Source organism: Mus caroli, chromosome 15 (genome assembly GCF_900094665.2).
Source record: "Mus caroli chromosome 15, CAROLI_EIJ_v1.1, whole genome shotgun sequence".
Taxonomy (NCBI): Eukaryota; Metazoa; Chordata; class Mammalia; order Rodentia; family Muridae; genus Mus; species Mus caroli.
In genome coordinates, this window is record NC_034584.1 from 68,252,152 (window position 1) to 68,273,425 (window position 21,274).

The window sequence follows — 21,274 nt, forward strand, 5'->3', positions numbered from 1 at the left end:
CCCCCCAGTGCTCCGCTGCCTCCCTCTTCCCCCTCCCCCGTCCTCACTGCCTGCTGCCCCACCGGGCAGCCTCCCTCCCCACTCCAGCCAGACATAAAAGCTTTGCTCACCCATTCACCAAACATTCCTGGTCTTTGTGGAGTGGGTTCAGAAGTTTAGCATGCTCCAGAAGGGGCCCTGAGCCAGGGGCAGAGAGGTTACTATCAAGACCTGGCTTTTATCCCAAGTGTCACTCTCTCTTCCCAGGGGCCATTGGACTTGTGACAGTTATCAGTAAGGGCTGCAGCTCAAAGTGTGAGGATGACTCGGAGAACTACTATTTGGGCAAGAAGAACATCACGTGCTGCTACTCTGACCTGTGCAATGTCAACGGGGCCCACACCCTGAAGCCACCCACCACCCTGGGGCTGCTTACCATGCTCTGCAGCCTGTTGCTGTGGGGCTCCAGCCGTCTGTAGGCTCTAGGAGAGCCCTACCATAGCCCGATTGTGCAGGGATGAGCTGCNCCCCCCCCCCACAGGAGCAACCACCACCACCGCTCTTAACTCCCACATAGGGCTGGCCTCCCTCCCCCCAACTCCTTCCGCCAGGGCCCTTTCTCCTCTCTGCTGCTATTTCCACAGCTAGCGTTTTGCCCAACCCACCCCATCAGCACTGTGCCCTACCAAGTTCTGATCAGATGCTTCAGCTGAAGGACTCCCTCACCACCCTACTGTCCAGGGCCTGAGCCAGTGTGCACAGCAGCACTTGGGGAGGGGCCTGGTAGAGGCGGAGATGGGATGGACTGAGCAGAAATGGAGCTGGGAGGTGGGTGTGAGGCACCAGGAGTCCCAGGAGATGATGCCTGGTGGGGGACATGCTCTGCGTTTATAGAGCCCCAGGATATAACAGTCGTATAATAAATACCTGCTGGGTAAGTGGAGAGAACCTGTGTCCTTAAGCAGCCATGATGCGTCTGGTCCCCACCTGGGAAGTATCTATCCAGGGTCATAAACATGTCACTAATCTTAGGTGTTAGCTCCCCAGTCTTGGTAGGCACACGAGTGTGGCACCTGGCAGGAGATAGGACTGCATATCTCAGGACACCCAGTACCTGCTGTACTGACACATGCACACTGCCAAGCTTCTCAGAGCCCTGGGTGCTGCTTCTGCTGCCCGGTCTGTGTAAAGGAGAGCCCAGAGTTTCCACAGATAAGAGGATCCCCTGGGAAAGAGAGCATTCTGCAGCTCCCTTCAGCCTCAGTGAATCTACTTTAGAAACGTTTGTTCTAGCTGGCCATGATGGCTCTCACCTTGAATCCCAGCATTTGAGAAGCAGAGACAGGCAGATCTCTGTGCATTTGAGGCTAACTTGGTCTACATAGGAGTTTCAGGTCAGCCAGAGCTACACAGACCCTGTCCCAAAACAAAAGACAAAAAAAAAAAAAAAAAAAAAAAAAAAAAAAAAAAAAAAAAAAAACAAAACCTTTGATTTAATAGTTACATGTGGCAAGCACATAGGAAATACAAACTTAAAAGGAGCAGGGAGAAGCCGGACATGGTGGTGCACGCCTTTAATCCCAGCACTCGGGAGGCAAAGGCAGATGGATCTCTGAATTTGAGGCCAGCCTGGTCTACAGAGTGAGTTCCAGGACAACCAGGGCTATACAGAGAAACCCTGTCTCGTAAATCAAAAACAAAAAAGAAGAAACAGGGAGGCAGCTACCCACACCCACCCCACCCCACTCCACCAGCCCACACTCCTGAACTCTTTCTGCTGGGTCTGTCTGTGCACTTAGAAGCTTGGGAAGGACTGTCTACAGGAGGACATGCCCACCCTTCTCCTTCCTGGGAAAACCCCTTTGAAAGAAACCTGGAAATACCCTGTGGATCCTGGGTGTGAACCTGCAGGAGGACCCTATTTTCACAGCTGGTCCCCACCCCCATCAGTGTTGAGATAGCATGAGGAAGTCAATATGTGTCTTCCCACCTCCCTCCAGCCTAGTGCACTGCAGGCTTTTTCCAGGTGAAACCAGTCACTAGGGCCTTTGACCCCTCTCTCAGGGATCACAGGCACTTAAAGCTTTAAATTCCAGAACAGTGAGTAACAGCACAAACTGTGGGCTTTGGGTGCCCAAGAGGAGGAGGCACAGGAGACACAGAGGGTCACTGAAGGGTCCAGTTATGTATTAAGCCAGGGGTCAGAACCTGAGCTCCAGAGTCCAGTGGTAGTAGTGGGATCCCAGTAACCAGTAGCACAGGAGTCATGCTGAGGGTGAGCCTGGCCATAGGCTCCAGGGCTCTCAGATGCCCTCAGCCTTTGTGTATGACCTTAGGTAGGAGGCCTCCCTCTCAACCCTAGGGAAAAGTGAGCATAGATAGGTGGTATGGCTTTTCTAGGCTGTTATCTGAATGACCCAGAGTACCAACTTCAGCCTTTCCATCCAGCCCTCCCCAAAAAGCTGCCTCCTTCCTCACCCACAAACAAGCCTAGCTTGCCAGGGGCTGAGTCCAGGCTCTGGGAGGCTCTGTGTCTTTAGGAGGACACTGAAGATCTAGGGGTCTTCCAGTAGAATGTCACATCTCCTAGGAACATGATGCAGGACCTGGGTCCAACAGCAGTTGTGGTGTGTGTGTGTATGTGCGCGCGTGCATGTGCATGCTCTGGGTGGTATTTCTGGTGGTACATCTAGGGAACCTTCTGGTTCAGGCTTGCTGCCTTCTCTGGGGATAATGGATGACAGGACACAGTTTGCAGGACCCTTCCCCACTCCATCTGCTCAGCAGTGATGGGGCATCTGCCTGGTTCCAAGCGCTGCTCCTGACATACCATATCCAGCAGTCACCAAGGTTGGCTGGGTTCTCCTCAGCACTCCTGCACACCCTAGACCCACCCCACGCAAGGAGTCTGCAGGACAGCAGACTCAGATAAATATGAAAAATATGGGAGTATTCAGTTTCTTAACACAAGAGCTGGGAGAACAAAGAGGATGCCAGAGGCTCGCACGGAACGGCCATCCTTCCCTGGTAGACTCAGCCCACCAGGGACCACACTTCAGCTGCCCCTTAGTCAAGCCTCTCTCTCCCTGTGGTTTGTGCCCACAAGGTGCTGCAGGCCAAGAGTGCCCCAGAGCAGAGAGACTGAGATAAGAGCCTTCACCCCCTATCCTGGAGACTTCCTTGCAATGAGTTATTAAAGTTAGGATGAGGGAAGTAGAAAGCAGAAGGTGCTCTGGGAAGTAAAGAGCCCCTGGATCACAAGATCAAGTCTATGTCCTGGAATGGGTTTCTAACTCCCTCATAGTTTCAGTCACCAGTGTGATGCCACTCATCTAAAGGGGCGGAGCTATGGAAGGATGGGGCGGGACCAGAATTTGGAGGGGTGGGGTTTAGGACCTGTCATCCTACTAGACCCCACGCTCCCACCCCAGCCATCCTGTGCCTTGTGTTCTCCCTGGTAGCTAAAATGAATTGCTGACCTGCCTCGAGGGCAAACACAGGAGCCCTCAAAGAGCCAAAGGTCCCTGAGCAAAGTTTCTGCATCCAGCATTCCTATTCATCTAGTGCTGGCAGGGGAAGAGGCATATTGAGCAATCCTTGGTACTGTATTGCCTTCTTCCGCAGACACAGCGGTCGGTTAGAACAACCAGACCAGGCAATCAGGGTTAGGGTATGAGATAGACAGGCATTACATACACCTGAACCTTCAGCGAGGTGTGCTCAGGTCCCTGAGAGAGGACTCTGGCAATGTGACACCGGCTGGGGTACGGGAGAGGAAAATGAGAGCAAAGTGGACAGTGTGCAGAGGTGATGAGAGCAGCCCAACAGAAAGGCTGGGAATGAAGGATGGTGACATCCTGGAGGTGGGTGCTCATTCACATCCTTTCCTGTCACAAAGGCCTGGCTACCAGTGGGCAGATCTCTCCTCTGGAGGCAAGAGACAGGGTGGACAGTAGGTGACAGAAAACCCATTCTCTGAGCAATGAACTTAGAGAGAGCCTTACTTAGTCTCTTCCTTCTGAGGATCTGCCCCTCCCCAAGCTAGAGTGCAGACCAGGACAAAGTGGGCGTTGTAAGTGTAACCAATATGCGGGGAAGGTTCTTCTTCTGGTCCTTTGGAGCTACCGTAATAGGCAGTGAATTCCTTGTCTCTCCAGAGTATCCAAGACCCCAGGCACTCACTTTGCCAAAGCTCCTAGCTTCAGAAGTAAAACTGAAAAAGACCTGTGCTCTGGTCAGTGACTACAGCGGACCCACCCAGCCCAGCATGGGACAGTGGAGTGATGCTGACCAAGGTATCTGGAAGGCCATTAGCCCATCCATCCCTGGGCTTCCCTACCAGTCACTTGCATACAGGATTATTACAGAGTTCTGGAGATGAGAGACCGCCTGACCTTGGGACCTACCCCTATGCTGAAGAAAAGGGACTGACATTCCACAAACCATGGTCTGCACCTTTAGCCCGGTTGATAATGTCATTTACATTCATCGCACCCCTCTCCATGCCCCACCTCTCCTCCATCTTGCATTAAAAGAAATAAAGGGTAGGGATTATTGGGGTGTACTTGGGATGATCAAGATTTTTGGCGGGCGGGGACAAGTAACATGGATGCAGACTGAGACTGAAAGACACCCGGAAGACCACGAACGTCCCAGGGGCCGTGCAGAAAGGGGATGTCTGGATAGGCTCGCAGCATCCTTGGAGATGCATTGTTTGTTTTCCTGGCAAAGTTCCCCAGCTGCTCCGCAGAAGTTCTGGAATTCTTTGGCTATGCTCATCTGAGCTACTGACTGGATCACTGGCGGAAGCAGGCTTCCTTGTCACTCTTGCACCTGCAGGGCCGAGCGCGGTAGCCAGGTGGCGCTGTACTGCTCGGAGCGTCCCGCCGTGACCCGCCCCGCCCCGAGAAAAGCGAAAGCCGCTCACGCAGAGGACCCAGACTAGACCATCAAGGACGCGCGCGGGGGGAACCAGTATCTGTGAGAGCTACTCCAGCTCACGGCGCCGTTGCCTCTGGCGTGCCTCCCCCTCGGACTGCTGGAAGAGGTGGTGCGCTCCAGTCCTCGGCGCTCCCAGGCTCCAGGGCCGGCCGGCAGCAGGTACCTGCGCAGCGGGCTCCTGGACACCAGGTGCCCGCTGCCAAGATGCTGGAGCTGTTGGTGGCGTCGCTATCCCTGGCGCTCGCCTTCTTTGCGCTGCTGGACGGCTGGTACCTGGTGCGCGTGCCGTGTGCCGTTCTGCGCGCCCGCTTGCTGCAGCCGCGGGTCCGCGACTTGTTGGCGGAGCAACGGTATGCCGGCCGGGTGCTGCCATCGGACCTGGACCTGCTGCTACACATGAACAACGCGCGCTACCTGCGCGAGGCGGATGTGGCGCGCGCTGCGCACCTGACCCGCTGCGGTGTGCTGGGGGCGCTGCGCGACCTGAACGCGCACACGGTGCTGGCCGCCTCGTGCGCGCGCTATCGTCGCTCGCTGCGCCTGTTTGAGCCGTTCGAGGTACTCACGCGACTGCAAGGCTGGGACGACCGCGCCTTCTACCTGGAGGCGCGTTTTGTCAGCCTTCGCGATGGTTTCGTGTGCGCCTTGCTGCGTTTCCGACAGCACGTGCTGGGCACCTCGCCGGATCGAGTAGTACAGCACTTGTGCAAACGGAGGGTGAGCAGCCCCACCCCGATGCCCCGGCCCTGTTTGGCTCTCAGCCCTCTCCGCGAGAAAAACCCCTTTGAAGTTCTGGGACTGGTCCGATGTCGGAACACTTTTGCACGTATCCTCTGTGTCCATGGAGTTGCCCTTCTTGGGGTCCCCATCACCTATGAACCAAGGCTTTACTGTTCAGGCCTAGCCAGTTTGAATTTGCTCCCAACCAGAGTTTCTCTTCTCTCTCTCTCTCTCTCTCTCTCTCTCTCTCTCTCTCTCCTAGAACTGAGATGCTCAGGGCAGGTATCTCTGCTAGGAGTCTTGAGTCCTAGTTCTGTGTGTTCTACAGTGCTGAGTCACCCTCTGTGGTCTTTGGTTTTGAGTATGGGATAAAAGGATGTCAGTTAGAAGCAGTTGCTGGGAATTCTAGTGGACGCGAGGCCCTCTTTGGCGCAGCTTGCAGCAGAGAGGACTGGGGGTTGAATTGACCCCAGGGGACCACAAGCCTTGTGTCTTTCCAAGGTTGGAAGGAGGAGAACCCTGTGCCTGCTGGGACACAAGGCCCCTCCCCAGGGTCCACTCCTCTAGCACGGTGGCAGAGCTAGCTACTGCAGTGTAGCAACTGTGACCTTGGAGACAGCCAGAGAAGTGATGGTTGCCAAGGCAGACTCCTGAAAAGTACCAGGGCATGCCCCACCCTATTGTTCCCGCCTGTCTTGGACAAGTGCCTCCTCTTAGAGTATAGGAATGACCTTACATCAGTGCTGAGGGGCTATATATATCTGAAGGGAAACACGGGTTCGAGAAGTCCTCCCAGCAATTGGTGGCAGAGAAAGCTCTCCCTCCCTTTCTCTCTTTATCTAGTCATGAGTTCCTATGGGCTGTTTGGTACTGGTTGATAAAGTGCATGTAAGGGGTGAGGGGACTGGAGGTGCAGCCCCAGCAAGCAGTAACAGCTTGGAGGAGGCGAACTGAAGCACCCTGGCAACTCAGCTCAGCTGGAGGCCAGGGGGGTTGGCTGGGAGTTTCCATGGTTACTTGGGTTCCAGGCAGAGGCAGATATGGTCCAAGACAGGCCAAGTCTGGGGTAGGGTTCTGTAAGCTGAGGAACTGTTCTGGGGCCAGGTGCCAGGATGGGGTGTCTCTGACAGTCAAGTGTGCCCAGACAGGGCCTAGACTATAGGTCAGTCATTCCTGGCTGCCGTGTAGCACTTGCCGTGAGAAGGGGAACACCTTAACCAGCCTCTTCCCCCACCCTCAGTCCTCAGAACCCATCTGCAAGGACTCCGGGGCAGCAGCCTTGTCAGGTAGTCTCCTGCCGGAGATCCTCTCCACATCCTGCTCTTCTCTAGGCAGCTGGTGGTGGTCTGTCACCCAACCAACCTCATAGGCTTTTGCCTGATTCTGGGGACAGACACTTGAAGCGTGGTCCCGCTGGTGAGGGCCTGACAGAAGTAGATGGGCTAGAAAGAGCTAGGAAGGAGAAAGTAGGTTAGAAGGGCTTGGGAGAGCACTGGGACAGATGTCATTAATTTGGGTGTGGTTCCTGCAAGGTCACAGAGTAGGGGATGCGATAAAGCAGGAGGTCCAGAGGCAGAAGGGCAGCAGCCTGGCTGCTTGCCCCTTTTCTGTGCCTCCTGCTTAGTGCGCACAGCGGCACCGGGCTCTCTGAAGCCTCAGCTTCCTGTCTCCCTGCAGGTGGAGCCCCCTGAGCTGCCAGAAGACTTGAAACATTGGATCTCCTACAATGAGACCAGCAGCCAGCTGCTCCGTGCTGAGAGCGGCCTCAGTGACAGAAAGGACCAGTGACTGCCACATCTGCATCCTCCCTGCCCCGCCTGTCAGCCAGTCCGTTCCACGGGAATGGGCCGCCTGGGGTGGGTGCACTCCTAACCAGAATGGCCTCGGACAAGCCTGGCTTCTTTTACCCGCTTGACACTCCCCTGTGCTTGCCTCATTTTTGGGCAGCTGGTGGGGTGGACGTTGTTGTCCTGGCCCGGCTCTGCCTCCTGGGTCCCCATAGCAAGACTGTTCTAGTGTGCCCAGATGCACAGGGTCCTGGAGCACAAGGGCCAGCAGAACCCAAAGTCAGGGCTGCTTGTGGCCAAGCAGGCCAGAGTAGTCATGGGTGTGGCTGGGGCCTGCAGCTTACTCAGGGACAGTGGGCCATCTGGAGGGTCACATCATAGCAGGGAAGCAAGGCCAGAACCAGCCCAAGGACCCCCGAGAACACAGAAGGGCAAGTGGGTGCTGGTCATTGGCTAAGATTCTGGTGATACCCACCATTCTTAAGAGGATATACCCTGTTCTAGGCTGGTCGCCATGAAGTCTGGGGTCCCATGACTATGCCTAGCACCTGTCCTGTCAGCTCAGGGAGAGGCCAGCTGCTTGAAGCTAGGAACGGCCTCCTTGCTCCCTCTCTGGGAACCACACCTGGAGCCAGAGCCCAAAGCTTCAGTGATGCCCTGTAACCCCCCCCACACACACACACCCTGCACCCTCCTCACCCCCACCCCCATCCCCACCTCCACGCTGCTATGCTTGCCTTAGTGCTGTCAAGGGGAAAGCTGCAACCTGTTTTATTTAAAGAAAGCACAAGATTAAAAGAGTTCTCAAGGCGTGTGTGCCGGGGAGGTTCTCCTTTCCGCAGCCCTGCCACCCCGGCACAGACCGACCCGCTCCCTGGATGTGACTTCTGGAGGAACATGGATTGACATAGTGTGCCCAGGCTTGTGGGCGCCTCTGCACTTAGGGCTAAGCCTGATGAGTCATGGGATTGAGGCCAAGAGTGAGCAGCTGGCTAGAGCCCCAGCTGGCCTTCCTACCGTGGTCCCCCTCCTTGTCCACCTGCCACCTGGAGCCTATGAACCTTGCCGCCCGAGTCATGTGCACCTGGCCTATCTTTTCTGTTGCCTTCCTTAGAGTCCCAGGAGGGGTGCAGGCAACATGGGGCTCTTCATCCCCTTTGTGGCCAGGGAGACTGAGGTCCTGTGGACTTGGAGCAGATGTTTTATGGGGTGGGGGAGGTCTGTAGGCCTCCTACAGACCATAGGTCTGAAGGCCTGGGTTGGGGGAAGGGGTAAGGGGGTGAGGGCTCTCAGATTCGGGCAAGGGTGGAGAAGTTGCACAGTTAGCCAATAGTGTGCAGCTGGGAAGACCTGTCCCATACCTCTGCCCTTCCTACCTCCCACCTAACCCTTGCCCTAAACCGTAGGCACATGGGTAGGTACTCAATGTCTTACTTTCAGGGCCTTTGGAAAGGGTTTTTTCCCTTTCAGGGTTTAGTAGAGCATCAGGCAGGAGATGGGCAGTATTAAAGGGCCAGGGGTAATCTGGAGGGTGGGGGTCCTTAGGAGGCTTGGGTGGCTCATAGCAGGTATTGAGTGCTGCCGGACAGTCCCACTGGGACTCCAGATAGAAAGTGGTGGGAGCAAGGTGGAGCTTCTGCCTACAGACCTGGAGGAGTGAACTGCCTGGACATAGAATTCCCTGCTTAATAATCTAGATGTGTAGCCATGTAGATATGTTCATAGGTGTGTAGCGTCAAGGTCAACCGCGGGGCAAGGGCTTTTGCGGTTCCCTGTTGGCACTGGGGACCAGGGAGCTGAGCCTAGCTTATTGCTCTTACGGGCCAGCCCCTCGGGTGCCAAGCCACAGCTCTCCCACCTCCCCATGGACTCGGGCCAGGCCTGACTGGGTTCTCCCATTCCCACCTCTTTGTCTCTGAAGAGGCCGGAGACAGTACCCCAGCTACTCCACTAGGGGGTGATAGCTGTTCAGTCTCTCCAGTGAACCAGTAGCCCTGGTCTCTTGCCTCCAAATCCTGAGTTCAATGAGGCTCTCTGAAATTCACAGTGCAGGGGAATGGCTCCGAGAGGGGACCTTTGCGTATAGAATGGGCCCTAGATGTGATCCTAGCTGGTGAGGCTTAGAGGACCAGGTTGGCAGCACAGGGGGTTATAGGGAAGAGGTGCTTTACAGACTTCTCAGGGATCCTAAGGTACCCTGCTCGATCCTGGTTACTCCCCCCTACCCTTGCAGTCTGTTGGGCAACCCGCTAGCAATCCTGATTGCCAGTGGGACTCAGGGCCATGACCTCCTCAACTGGGAGAATCCAGGAAGTGCTCCGTGATACTGCTTTAGTGCCTGGGGCCATTCAGGCCCCACAGCTGCCACACACCTCATAGAGGGCAGAACACTGTGGAAGGGACAGCGGGGAAACTACACTGGGAAAGGGAAATAGTGGCCAAAGGGCAAAGGCTCCTGGGTCCTAAAGAGCTTGAGCTCCTGGCTGGAGAGTCTGCCCCTGAGTGTGCTGTTCGATCCACCCTCTGCCTTCAGCCCTGGCGACTGCCCTGGGGAGCACTGCGAGTTCAGCATGGCATTGGGTCTGTAGATAAGGGGACGTTGGCCACAGTCTCATTTGATTCCTCAGCTGACTCAGGGGAATGGGCAGGCCATTGTAAGAGGGGCGGTGTGTAGCAGATTTGTAGAGATGGACACCCTAGGGCACCTCTCTACTAGGGTAGAGAGGCTGCTGGACTTTGTGTATCTCCCTCTGTTGTATTCCTAGCAGGTCTGGGCAGACCACCCAGTCACAGAAGCAGTTGGATTTAGGTTTCAGGGGGAGAATGCTGGGGAAGGGTTTCCTGGGCTTAGGAAGCTGCCGTGGATTGAGATGGGCTAGTGTGCAGGAAGGGTGACCCAGGGGGCCTTGCTCCCTCTAGGTTTCTGTCTTTTCATCTGACATAATGAATTGAAAAAAAAAAAAACTTGCATGAAAGTGAGGGTCAGGGGCCTGGAAATGCCAGAATACAGCCTGTCTTCCCTGCAGGCTAGCACTTCAGGTTCCCAGTGCCCAACAAGAACAGAGAGGCCCCTTCACCCTTGGCTTATTTTATTTTCCACAAGCTTGGTGGACAGTGAGTGACCTGAGGCTCAGTGAGCTCTGCTCACGATCCAGGCATGTAGAGACGACTGCAGGCAGCACCGGGCCCTGCCGGGAGAGTGGATAGAGGAGGAACGAGGAGACTCCCTGTGTGGCTAGAGGCCTGCCACGAAGCCTGGATAACCTGAGTTGCAGAGGTCACGGAAGCAACAGAAGACAGGATGGGCAACACCAATGCCATCAGGGTCGGTGGCCAGGCACGAGCTGGAGCAGGAGCGGGTCACCATGGGACTGTGGTTGAAGGGGAACTCTGCAGGGTGGGCAGACAGCAGAGCCCCAAGTCACTGCTGCTCCTTTCTGCCTCTGCACACCCTTCCCATGGTGTGCTGCCTTCTCAAACCCCTCCTGCAATCTGCATCTTAAATCTGCCCAACCCCCACCCAGCCGTAGCACATATTCACGTTGGCACCAGCCTCTGTGGAGCATCCACACTACCTGGTCCTGAGTGGGGGTTCTAGCCTAAGCCACATTTAACATACCTGCGCAGAGCCAGGGTTTAAGCCAACTGCTGCCTTCTACCCATCCCCACTCCCCATAGCCCTGATGCCAGTGTCTTAGTGCAGGTGCTTGAGGGGCTATACATCTGTGGGCACCATCTATAAGGTGTGATACCATCAGCACCACCACACGCACGCACACACATACCATTCCTGCCCCCTCTGCCTTTCTAGGCTGAGAAAAACAGTGGTGGATGAAAGGGGACATGGAGGGACAAGGTAAGCCTGACACCAGGTGGAACCCCCAGCCCTTGCCTGAACCCAGTCTTACCTGCTTCCACTGTCTCCAGTACAGTCTTACAGGCTGTGTCTTCCATCTTGCACTGAGCAATATTCTTGCATGAGTTAATGGCCGTGGGCTGCTCACAGGTATAGCATCGGAAGGCCTCACCTAGCAAGGGTTAGGGGGTCACAGTCTCACCACCTCGCTCCAGGGGTCCCTATTGGAGCCAGGTAGGTGAGAGAGAAAGTGACCTCCTGAGATTCTTCCAAGACCCAGATGTCCAAGACAAGTGACAACACCACATCCTGCATCCGTATCTTCCTCCCTGGAAAACAGGCCATGACCAAGACTTCTGTCCCAGTAGCAAGTTGGAATCTAAGACCCAGGAAGCTTAACAAGGGTCCAGAGGATGCCTTGGCCACAAAGATACCTCTCTCCCATTAAGAGATGGGATAAACTGAGTCCTACAGCAGAGCTGCCCCTGAGAGCCTCACTCCAAGCCACTCACCATAGCCCATGTTCCAGGCTGCCAAGAGCAGCAGCCACATGGCCCAGCGAAGGTTCATTCTTCAGTGCTCAGGAGCTAGGAGCCCTGGCTGGCCTCATATTGAGGATTTTATACTCAGCCTCCGGCTTCGGCTTCTGGGTGTTGGCAGGACCAGAGTGACTCAGTAGGGAGGCACAGGGCTAGGGATGTGGGTGGTGGATGGGAGCCATCATCACTTACCATCCCAGGGTGGGGCCCCTCTATGGACCTTTTGGGGAACCTCTGTCTGGGAGTCTTGGTCCTGCTTCTGCTGGCGCACCTCCAGTACTCGACACCATGCCCTGCTGTCCCTCAACTGAGGAAGCCTTTTAGAGCTTGGCTCAACTGAATCTCAGATGAGCCTCTTGCCTCAGCTATGTGAATGCATCCAATAGGCCAGATAGTCAGGTCCTGAGAACCCCTGAGGCTCAGGTACAAGGCTGCTTTAGATCTGCCTGATATAAGGAACCTCACTGTATCCCATCTGCCTAAGACTGATCTACTATGCACCCAGATGTACTCACAAAGTAGAGGCTGAGCCAGTATGGAAAGGAGGGAGTGCCTGATGTGGTATAGGTGCTGTGAGGGCAGAGGCAGATATAGGGTCTTAGAATGGCTCCTACATATCCACTGCCATTCCCCTGACCATGAATGAATGGCTTTTAGACCAAGCTCGAGCTTCTTGGCTTTAGTCCTGACAGCAGAACTCTACCTACTCTCCTGGACTGATAGTCTCTTCTGGCTTTCCTGTGTTGGCCCTTTCATGTTATGGGCACCCTGGCTGTTTTCCTATGCCAGAAGGACCATCTAAGCCTTCATCCTTCATAGCCCTTCCCAGTTGAGGTCTCTTTGGTTTTGGTTTTGTTTTGTTGTTGTTCTCCAAGGTTTCAATGAGTGGCCTTGTGGATGGATATGGGGGTAGGCAGAGGAGGGAGGGAGGGAGGGAGGGAGGGAGGGAGGATAAAAAGACAGGTGGGTGGGTGGACAGATGGATGAACAGATGATGGAGTGGATGGGTGGAGGATGGGTGATGGACAAATGGATAGATGGATGCATGATAGGCAGATGATTGACTGCATAAGATGGATAGGTAATACTTGGCTTTAACAATAGGTGGGTGGTTGGCAGCTGGCATGTGTGTCTCTGTAGGGAGCTGGTGGGTGGTCCACCCCTTACAGACTCTGTAACAGCAGAATTACAGTCTGACCTTGTGACAGACAGGTTGCAATGGAGGAGGAGCCCTGGTCCAGGCAACCTAGGAGGCATGCGTTTTTCTCCTGGCCTTTCTGCTCTTTCTTTGCATGGCCTTGGGATAGCCCCCTTGTCCTTCCAGACCTTGGCTTCCTGTTTATGGATTGCTAGGGCAGAAGTGACCTGGCACTGCCGGGAGAAGCCAGTTGTACAAGGTTTGTAGAAAAGTAAAGAGAAGGTGTGGCTTACAGAGGGAGGGACTGCAGTTCCTCCAAGTCAAATAGTGGGGCCACTCATCTCTGGGGCTCTGTCCACAGACCACACCCAGAGGTTGGGAGAGGAGCCAGGGAAAGTCTGGTTCTGAGCCTGAGAGACTGAGCCTAGCCTGCTGGGTGACCCAGGCCTGTTCACAAGGCACTTGCTCCAGAATCCCATTCCTTCATCTGTAAACAGGGTGGATGAGCATCTATGGTACCATGCTCAGCAAAAGTGGGTCTTTATGGCCCTGTAAGGCCCTTTTGACCAAAGTGCAAGTGAACTTGGAGCCCAGAGCTGGGGAACAAGTGATCATGAAAACAGTACAGGCTTATGTACTGAGGACAGGAAACACTGACATGATGCCGATGCAAGGCTGCCTGAAGGGACTACTTGTCCTGGGTCTGGAAAGAAGGGATAGGTCCCTCACAGGTCAGTGATGGCAGGGGAGGTGCTGGGTGGAGCAGCAGCCAGGAAAGGGCACCCAGCATCCTCGTGGGTGACCATGCCTTCTTCTGGCCCCTGATTGGTAAGGCCAGGAAGGCAGCCCTGCTGGGCAGGGCAGAATTTATGCCCTTGCTTGACAGCTTCTCTGTGTGAGTCCGCACCCTTGTCGCTGGTCCCAGGCATAAAACAAAGAGACCAGGTCTGAACCCAGCACAAGACAGTGTGTGACTTGGAGGACTAGCTCCCTTCTTCAAGCCTGGGACAGGGCTTCTCTGTGGACCTGAATGCTGCAGGTGCTGTAGTGTGGCCCTGGGCCAATCATTTCTCCTCTCTAAGCCAGTCTAATCTTTAAATTGGAATGATGACAGTCCCAGCCCTTGAGGTTGCTGGAATGCTCAAGTGAAAAGATGCGTGTAAAACCCACCCAGGCCAGGCAAGATTGTCTGCAGAAACCAACAGAGAGGCTCTGACAAGATCCCCTCAAATCATCTCTCTTGTCAACTGCCCTGACAGAGACACCTAGGTCCTTCTCCAGATCCAGCCAGGCACCTGAGGCAATCACCAACTTTTATGCAAGCAGGAGCCAGGACCTCTGCCTGTTCCCTCCCACCCAGCTGGCTATCATCCAGCCCTAGCTGTCTGCCAGATCGCCCTGTCTGTTTCTGGGAGTCTGGCTCCTCCTCCTTGTCCATACCGTCTACCTTCCACCGAAAGGCACCTGCTAAAATGCAAATTTTACCACTTGCTTCTCTTCTTAGAAACAGGCTCTGGAGTTCTGCTACCTTTCAGACAGAACACCCCACCCAGCCCTTGGCACTTGATGCTCATTCACCCTTCCTGACTCCTGCTGGAACGTCAGCTTAGCAAGGGAAGGAGCACCTTCCCACTGCTCTAAAGCCCTTTCTACTCCTACCCAGGACCCGGCCATGCTGACTGTTGAGAGGAGGGAGGGAAGAATGGAAAGGGGGTGGGTGCATAGATGGATACTAGAGAGAATGGATCAATGAAAGGATAGACGGATGAGTGGAAGATGAAAATGATAGGTGGATAGATGTAGTTATGGGTGGATACATAAACGGATGTATGGTTGAAAAGGAGGATGATGGGAGGATGGTGGGCAGATGATAGGTAAGATGGACGGAATAGGCAAGTAGATGAATGGATGAATGTATAGATAGATTAAAGAATGGGTACTCATCAGTCTAATAGAGGTACTTAGAAATCGGAGGCAGGAGGGTCAAGAGTTCAAGGTCATCTTCAGCTACATCATGAGTTTGAAACCACCCTGGTCTGCATGAAACCCCTGCCTCAAAAAAAAAAAATGGATGGAGAGTCATCCAGGTAAAGACTGGCATAGGAAACCATTAGTCTCGGAAAGTCATCTTTAGGGGTGAGCTTGGTGGTGGGTAGTAAACAGGGGTCTACATGTATCACATATCACATCTTTAAGCTACACACATGAGGTGAAGACATCATACTGCGTGGCTGTCAGTCTTCGGTAAAAATGGCCAGTGCCCTCCACTCATCTGCACACAGACATCAACTGACTGGAGTCAGCGGGTTATAAGAGGAGAAAGAAGGCAAGGGGGCACCACCACCGAAGACGTAAAGTTGGAAGGGAAAAAAAAAGAGGGTGTAACCAGGAGGAACTGAATGAGAAAGTTCAAGGTGATGATGGGACCATGCCCCCACATTGACAAGTCAGAACTCAGAATCACATCTCCAAGACGTGGGTACCCAAGCTAGCAGAAGAATCGTAGGTTTTAGTTATCCCCATGCTGGAGGTCTACCACTGTTCTACCTTCAGAGGCCTCCAGACAGAGTAGTAATGCCTAGGTTGTACCCTAAGACTTGTGGTGACTCTCACTAGTCTGTAGGAGCCCTGTCCTCAGAAGCTGATCCAGGACTGAAGAGCCCCCACAGGAGTCAAAAATGGGGACCCCCACGTCTGAAGGACATGGAACCTCCTGTCTTCACTTTCCTCTTCTCCGGGCATGGGGTGTCCTTAACGGCACTTGGTCATGGCACACTAGTCTAGGACCAGAGGGTCAGCCAAGTTGTATGCAGGTCGCCACACAGCCTGCACCCATGATGGAGAGAGCGCGGTTCCAGCAGGAGAGGGGAGCCTTTCCCAGTGAGCTTCTCCTCTAGCCCCGCCTCTGCCCACTTACCAGGCTCCCTACAGGTCCTAAGAGCTAGAAGGCAGCAATCTCCTGGTCTGCATGGTGTCCCAAACCTGGGGACTGTCTTTGCTTATGATACGAAACTTAAGGAGACAGGAGAGACTCACTGAGATAGGGTTGGAGTCAGAGATGTAGCATGGATGCCCCTCTCCCTGCCCACAAGGCAGATCAGTACCCAGAAATGAGACTCAGGAGACCGATGCAGGTGGCCATTGTATTTCTTCTAGGCATTAGGGACCTGGGATGTCAGGGACAAGGGAGCAGAGCTAGATGGCCATGGCTTTACAGCAGGACACCCAAGAGAAAGAGAAGTGCCAAGGCAAGGAGCAGGCCACCAGGACTGCCCAGGCTGGGTGCCCCATCCACGTTGCATAGGTCAGAATTGCAGCAGGACACTGGCCGGGTTTGCCCAATGCCATCCACATCTGAAGGCTCACACTTGCTGGCGCAGGACTTGGTCACCGTGGAGTCCCCCAGGAAAGGGAAAACTGTAGGATGCACAAAGTGTCAACCTGAAGGACCATTCCTTTACTGCCTCTTTGCCCCGAGCTCAGCGGCCACCCACTCTGGGATCAACCACCCCACTAGCCTAGATTCCCCTTTCTCCAGGACCACTGAAGCCTTTGATGTACAAGGGACACCTAAGGCATCTCGAATTGGTCTGTGGGAGGATTTGTATGTAATATAAAATGTAAAACACAAGTTGTAAGACAGCCAGTCCTTTACAAGGACTTCAGAAAAACTTCAGGGGCCTCCCATGATGAGGGGAGAGGGGGAAGGAGGGGGGGCTAATGGCCTGGACAGAAAGTCTCTTGGCAGAAATGGTGGAATGATGGTGCAGGCTGTGTGGGGACACAGATGGTCAGGGATCCGTGGTCAGAACCGGGAATCCCAGTTCCGTCCCATGCAGATGCTACTGACCAATCTCCCGGGAGTAGAGCGTAGTCTTGCACATGGTTTCATTGATGTGGCAGTGGGTGGTGGTGACACAGTTGGATGCACTCACAGGATCCGCACAGGTGTAGCACTGTAAGGCCATAGCTAGGAGAGGAGGGATAAGAGGGCAGTGAATAGGCCTTCCTGTCTCAAAAGCCCAAAATGTCTGCGCCCAATGTCCTGCTCTGCCATGGAGGCTTAGTCTCAGAAGACAAGGACACTAGCCAGGGACAAGATGCCCACTAACCAAGCTCAGGGGAGACAACATGACCATTGAACCAGGGTCTTACAGAATGTGCCCCTGGAACAGTGGGCTCAGCCTGGGATCAGGATGGGGACAGCTGATTTGGAATGATCATCAAAACACACACACACACACACACACACACACACACACACACACACACGTACATTCACATGCACACCACAACTGCAGGTCAGTTTGAGCAGACGCCCTTGCACTTCCTCATCACCAACTGCCCTTCTGCTGAAAGTGCTGCCTGTCGTGGGGTCAGGCAAGCAGGTCCTTGGAACACTGGGTGGGAGCTGCACAGAGGAGTTCACAGGTACCAGCTTGGCAAAGGTGTCTTCCCTGAGGGGAGGGCTGCAGGTGTAGAGCCTGGCTAGAAGGCACTGTACAGTCTTGCTAGCATTCCAGACCCAATCCCAGAAGCCCCAGTAAGCCTAGCTTGTCTCCAAGCAATTCAGACACACAGGGAAGTCACCCCTCCCCCAACCCCACACAGACAGTGACCTGGTAGGGCCTCTGCCTCTGGTCTAGTCAACCTCTCCAAGAACTGTATGGAACAGCCTGGCTTGAGCCCTCACCACTGAGCACATAACGGGCTGACAGTCAACATCATGTCGCCATTTGTTTGTCTCACTCTGTCTCTGGACATTTCTGGATGTCCTTTCCCCAACTACGTCTCCATCATATCCAGATTCCCAGGCCATCTGCCCCAGCATCCGAGATCTCCCATCTTCTCCTGCTGAATGGCTTGCACTAGCAAACACACCAGTATCCTGAGGCTCGCCGCTGGCACCTAGGGCTTTGGTGCCGGCTTTCTGCCCTCCTGGCCAGTCCTGGCTCAGCGTTCTCCCTCTCTGAAGCTCCCCCATGAGAAACTCTCTCTGAGAACAGTCCTGGGGCCGCTCCCGTGCTCCCCCGTGCTCACCAAGCTCCCCGAAGGTGCCCAATATCAGTGCCAACAGCACCATCCAGGTCCCCTGCATGGTCGAGGTCCTCACTCAGGCCTGCCTGGTGGGGAAATGCCTACAGCGGTGGTCTGACCGGTTGGCTAAGCAGATTAGAGGAGGATCAGATTTCTGGAGGGCCTGCCCTGCTTCCTCACCCACACCCCATTCCCCAGGGCTCCCTGGGGCTCCCTCAGACCCTACCCAGCCCTCTCAGACTGTTCGAGCTCCACCCTTCAAAGCTGCTGTTCCACCCTTCCCAGGCCCCTCTCCTCCCCATAGGTTGTGGGGAGTCTTTTTTTTCCCACTGGGGACCCTTCCACACCACCCTACAACTCCTAGCCAAGAAAATCTTCCAGATTCCTCCTTCCGGGACAGGTCAGGGGTCTTCAGGCAGCACAGAATGGGACAATGGGACCTGGGCTCTCCTGCACTTTCCCAGCTGTGGTAAAGAGCCTTTACCTTGTGGCCTTCTCCAGAGCCATGACCGGACAGCTCTCGGATGGAATCTTTCCAAGATGATCTCGCACCTCCCAGCTCCTCTGAAGTGGTCAGGGGGAAGGTGGGGTGTGCCAAATTGCCACTGACAACCAGCCCAGAGTTTACTCAAAGGCCTAAGGAACAAAGACAGAACTTGCTTGATCAACAGGAAGGTGTTTTGGAGGATGGGTGAGCTGGGGAGGCCCAGGGTTGCTTTGGGGGACACTGTTTCATGTTTCCTGGAGGGCCATCCACTCTCGGCTTGTCTGCACACCTTGGTCTCCAATGGCTCATAGGCTGATCTTAGGCAGGACTTTCCTGGGCCCCTCCACCTCCTCCTTCCTCTCTCCACTGAAGGTCAAGGGGTAGGGACAGCAATTCGAAACCTGTGGGTCTTGACCCCTTTGGCAATCCTCTATCTTAAAAATATATACTTACATTATGATTCATAACAGTAGCAAAATTACAGTTACGAAGTAGCAACAAACATAATTTTATGGGTGGGGGTTACCATAGCATCAGGTTTGTCTGTCTGTCTGTCTGTCTGTCTGTCTGTCTGTCTCTCTCTCTCTCTCTCTCTGTGTGTGTGTGTGTGTGTGTGTGTGTAGAGTGTAGTGTCCTTGCCCTAGACAGAATGCCACGACAGGGATCCCCATGACCTGGCAGCACCTGGCTTGTCCTGATTTCCCACAGGTATCTTCCTAGAGTAGCTTGTCCCCGCTGAGACATGTAGGGGTGGGGGCACATCTACCTGCCTGACTCTGCTAGTGGTAAAGACCACACTGCTGCTGGGCTTCCCAGGTGTCTCTTTGTCTAGCATCCCCAACCTTATTCCTACTCAGGCTTTGTTCTTGCTATGCCCCCAGCAAGGTATGTCCACTCTTGCCTCTGCCCTCTGGAGCTCCACTGGGGTCTGGCTTCACCCCGCACGGGAAGTCCTCATTTGCCTAGGCTCTGGACCAGCCTCTGTACTTCCCAGGGCTTTCCTAGCCTGGCATGAGTCAGACGCTCAGCCTGCCAATTGTATTTTTCCTTGTGACAGTTCTGGAGGGACAGAGCACTAATTAATTTTAGAGTGGATAAAGAAACTAGGTTCTGAGAAGTTAATTGACTAAGACAAGGTCACCTAGCAAGCCGGGTGGCATCCCGAGCCTGTCTGATTTTGCAAATCATTCACCACGAATGGCCGTGACCACACAGCTGTGGGGACGGATGTGCTGAGGTTAACTGGATTAGACAGCCCCACTTCACACCCATGTGTGTCCTTTGGTCAAACCCGATCTCTCCACCACACCCAACTCAGCTCAGCTCCTTCCTGTCCTTGAGCCCAGGGCCTCCAACTCTGCCTCACCCCCTGGAATATGCCCGACCCCCTAAGTATCACTCCTAGAATTAACACCCACCCAAGTGGTACCTGGGAAGTTCACGTCTTGGGTCAGGGAGGAATGTACCCTCGCCAGGGTCTGGGCTGGCTCTGTCTGGGAGGCCTCTGCTCTGAGAGGTCCACATCCTTCCCTTCCCAATTCCAGAAACCTTTGGATCAGAGCTTAGTGTGTGACTAGGGTCAAGGCTCAGAGTGTAACCTGATCAAGACTCAGAATATAAGAGAGTCGGAGCTTAGAGTGTTACCAGGATCAGGACTCAGAATATGATTGGAACCAAACCTCAGACTATGACCAGGATCAGGTCTCCGTGTGTGACCATGGTGAGGGCCCGAAGTGTGAACAAGATCAGGTCTCAGAGTATAACCAGGAAGAAAGCATGGTGATAAGAATCAGGAGTCAGTATATTTTTTTTAAATGAAAACCTTTATTGATAATTTAGGATTGCAACAGAGAGTTCCACAAAACCAAACAAGTCCCCAGACAATGGTGTAGAAAGCTGTAGCACATGGGTCACTGTTCATTAATATTAGTGTTAACAACTTAAATACTTAGTATAAAACACTAAACCCTTCAGGCTAGATAATTCTTAAAGACTGAAAGTGAATAAAAATAACAACAATTGGGTATGGGATTCTTGCCTGTAATCATGACATTCATCAGGCTATACTGGGAGGGGTCAGCACTTATGGGTGTCTGGGCAGAGGAGGACTATGGAGGATTTCTCTAGCACTGCTACTCTCCTAGGGCATTGCAGCTTCTCCTCTGGGGCTGCTGACATTGGGAAGTCACGCTAGAGCTGGGTACAGGGGTCAGATCCCACCTTTCAGCCCCTCTCACACTGCACAGCTACTGTTTTTCTGGGCACACTGGGACTCTGCAGGGGAGATCTTCCCCAGAACATGTCTAGACCCCTTCCCTCTGTGTCTGCAGCACGAATGAGATGGGCTGTACCATGCTGTGGTGGACAGGGAGGAGCCCATGAAGCGGGGACCCTGCACTGACTCTTGTCTTTGTCTCTCAAGGTAATGGAAATCAGCAGCAGAGACCTGTCTCTGGATGTCTGGGAAAGGGTACACTGCTTGCCACCCTGTGCCCAGGACAGCCTATGGAGGAAGGTTTGAATGGATGCTCTCTCAAGTTCAGGAAAGTCCTGTCTCTATCTCCCCTGTCTGTGGCTCTTCCTTTGTCCTCTTACACCATCCTCCAGGACCATCCGTACCCTGTGAGTACCGCTGCTTTGTGGACAGATGCCCTGGCCTCAACTTTAACTCAGAATGGTCCCTTGTGGGAACAATACCCACACACCTTTCTCCCCAGGTAGCCATACGCTGCTCCCCCCATAGCCAGCCAGGCTCTGCTGACTCCAGGAAGGCCCAAGGGTATATCATCT

The 21,274-nt window shown here is 54.1% G+C and overlaps 4 protein-coding genes across 4 annotated transcripts in view; 2 read left to right on the forward strand and 2 right to left on the reverse strand.

Annotated features, from left to right (window-relative positions):
• The window catches only part of Psca (prostate stem cell antigen), a 4,312-nt gene extending 3,395 nt beyond the window's left edge, over positions 1–917 (forward strand). Inside the window, exon 4 of the mRNA XM_021184184.2 lies at positions 247–917. Coding sequence (XP_021039843.1) covers positions 247–458 — 212 coding nt within the window. The 3' untranslated portion in view covers positions 459–917. The remainder of the gene's footprint in view (positions 1–246) is intronic.
• Positions 918–4,808: 3,891 nt separating this feature from the next.
• Positions 4,809–8,241, forward strand: Them6 (thioesterase superfamily member 6). The gene is made up of 2 exons (XM_021183582.2): positions 4,809–5,637; positions 7,318–8,241. Exons 1-2 carry the CDS (start codon positions 5,125–5,127, stop codon positions 7,426–7,428), a joined length of 624 nt encoding a protein of 207 aa, XP_021039241.1. The 5' UTR covers positions 4,809–5,124; the 3' UTR covers positions 7,429–8,241.
• Positions 8,242–10,503: 2,262 nt separating this feature from the next.
• Positions 10,504–11,880, reverse strand: Slurp1 (secreted LY6/PLAUR domain containing 1). Its single transcript, XM_021184330.2, has 3 exons — positions 11,796–11,880; positions 11,336–11,455; positions 10,504–10,817 (listed from the first exon to the last, which is right to left on the reverse strand). The coding sequence occupies exons 1-3, from the start codon at positions 11,851–11,853 to the stop codon at positions 10,663–10,665; spliced, it is 333 nt and encodes a 110-aa protein (XP_021039989.1). The 5' UTR covers positions 11,854–11,880; the 3' UTR covers positions 10,504–10,662.
• A 4,209-nt stretch (positions 11,881–16,089) lies between these two features.
• Positions 16,090–18,100, reverse strand: Lypd2 (LY6/PLAUR domain containing 2). The gene is made up of 3 exons (XM_021184316.1): positions 18,001–18,100; positions 16,811–16,930; positions 16,090–16,377 (listed from the first exon to the last, which is right to left on the reverse strand). The coding sequence occupies exons 1-3, from the start codon at positions 18,056–18,058 to the stop codon at positions 16,172–16,174; spliced, it is 384 nt and encodes a 127-aa protein (XP_021039975.1). The 5' UTR covers positions 18,059–18,100; the 3' UTR covers positions 16,090–16,171.
• Positions 18,101–21,274: the final 3,174 nt, after the last annotated feature.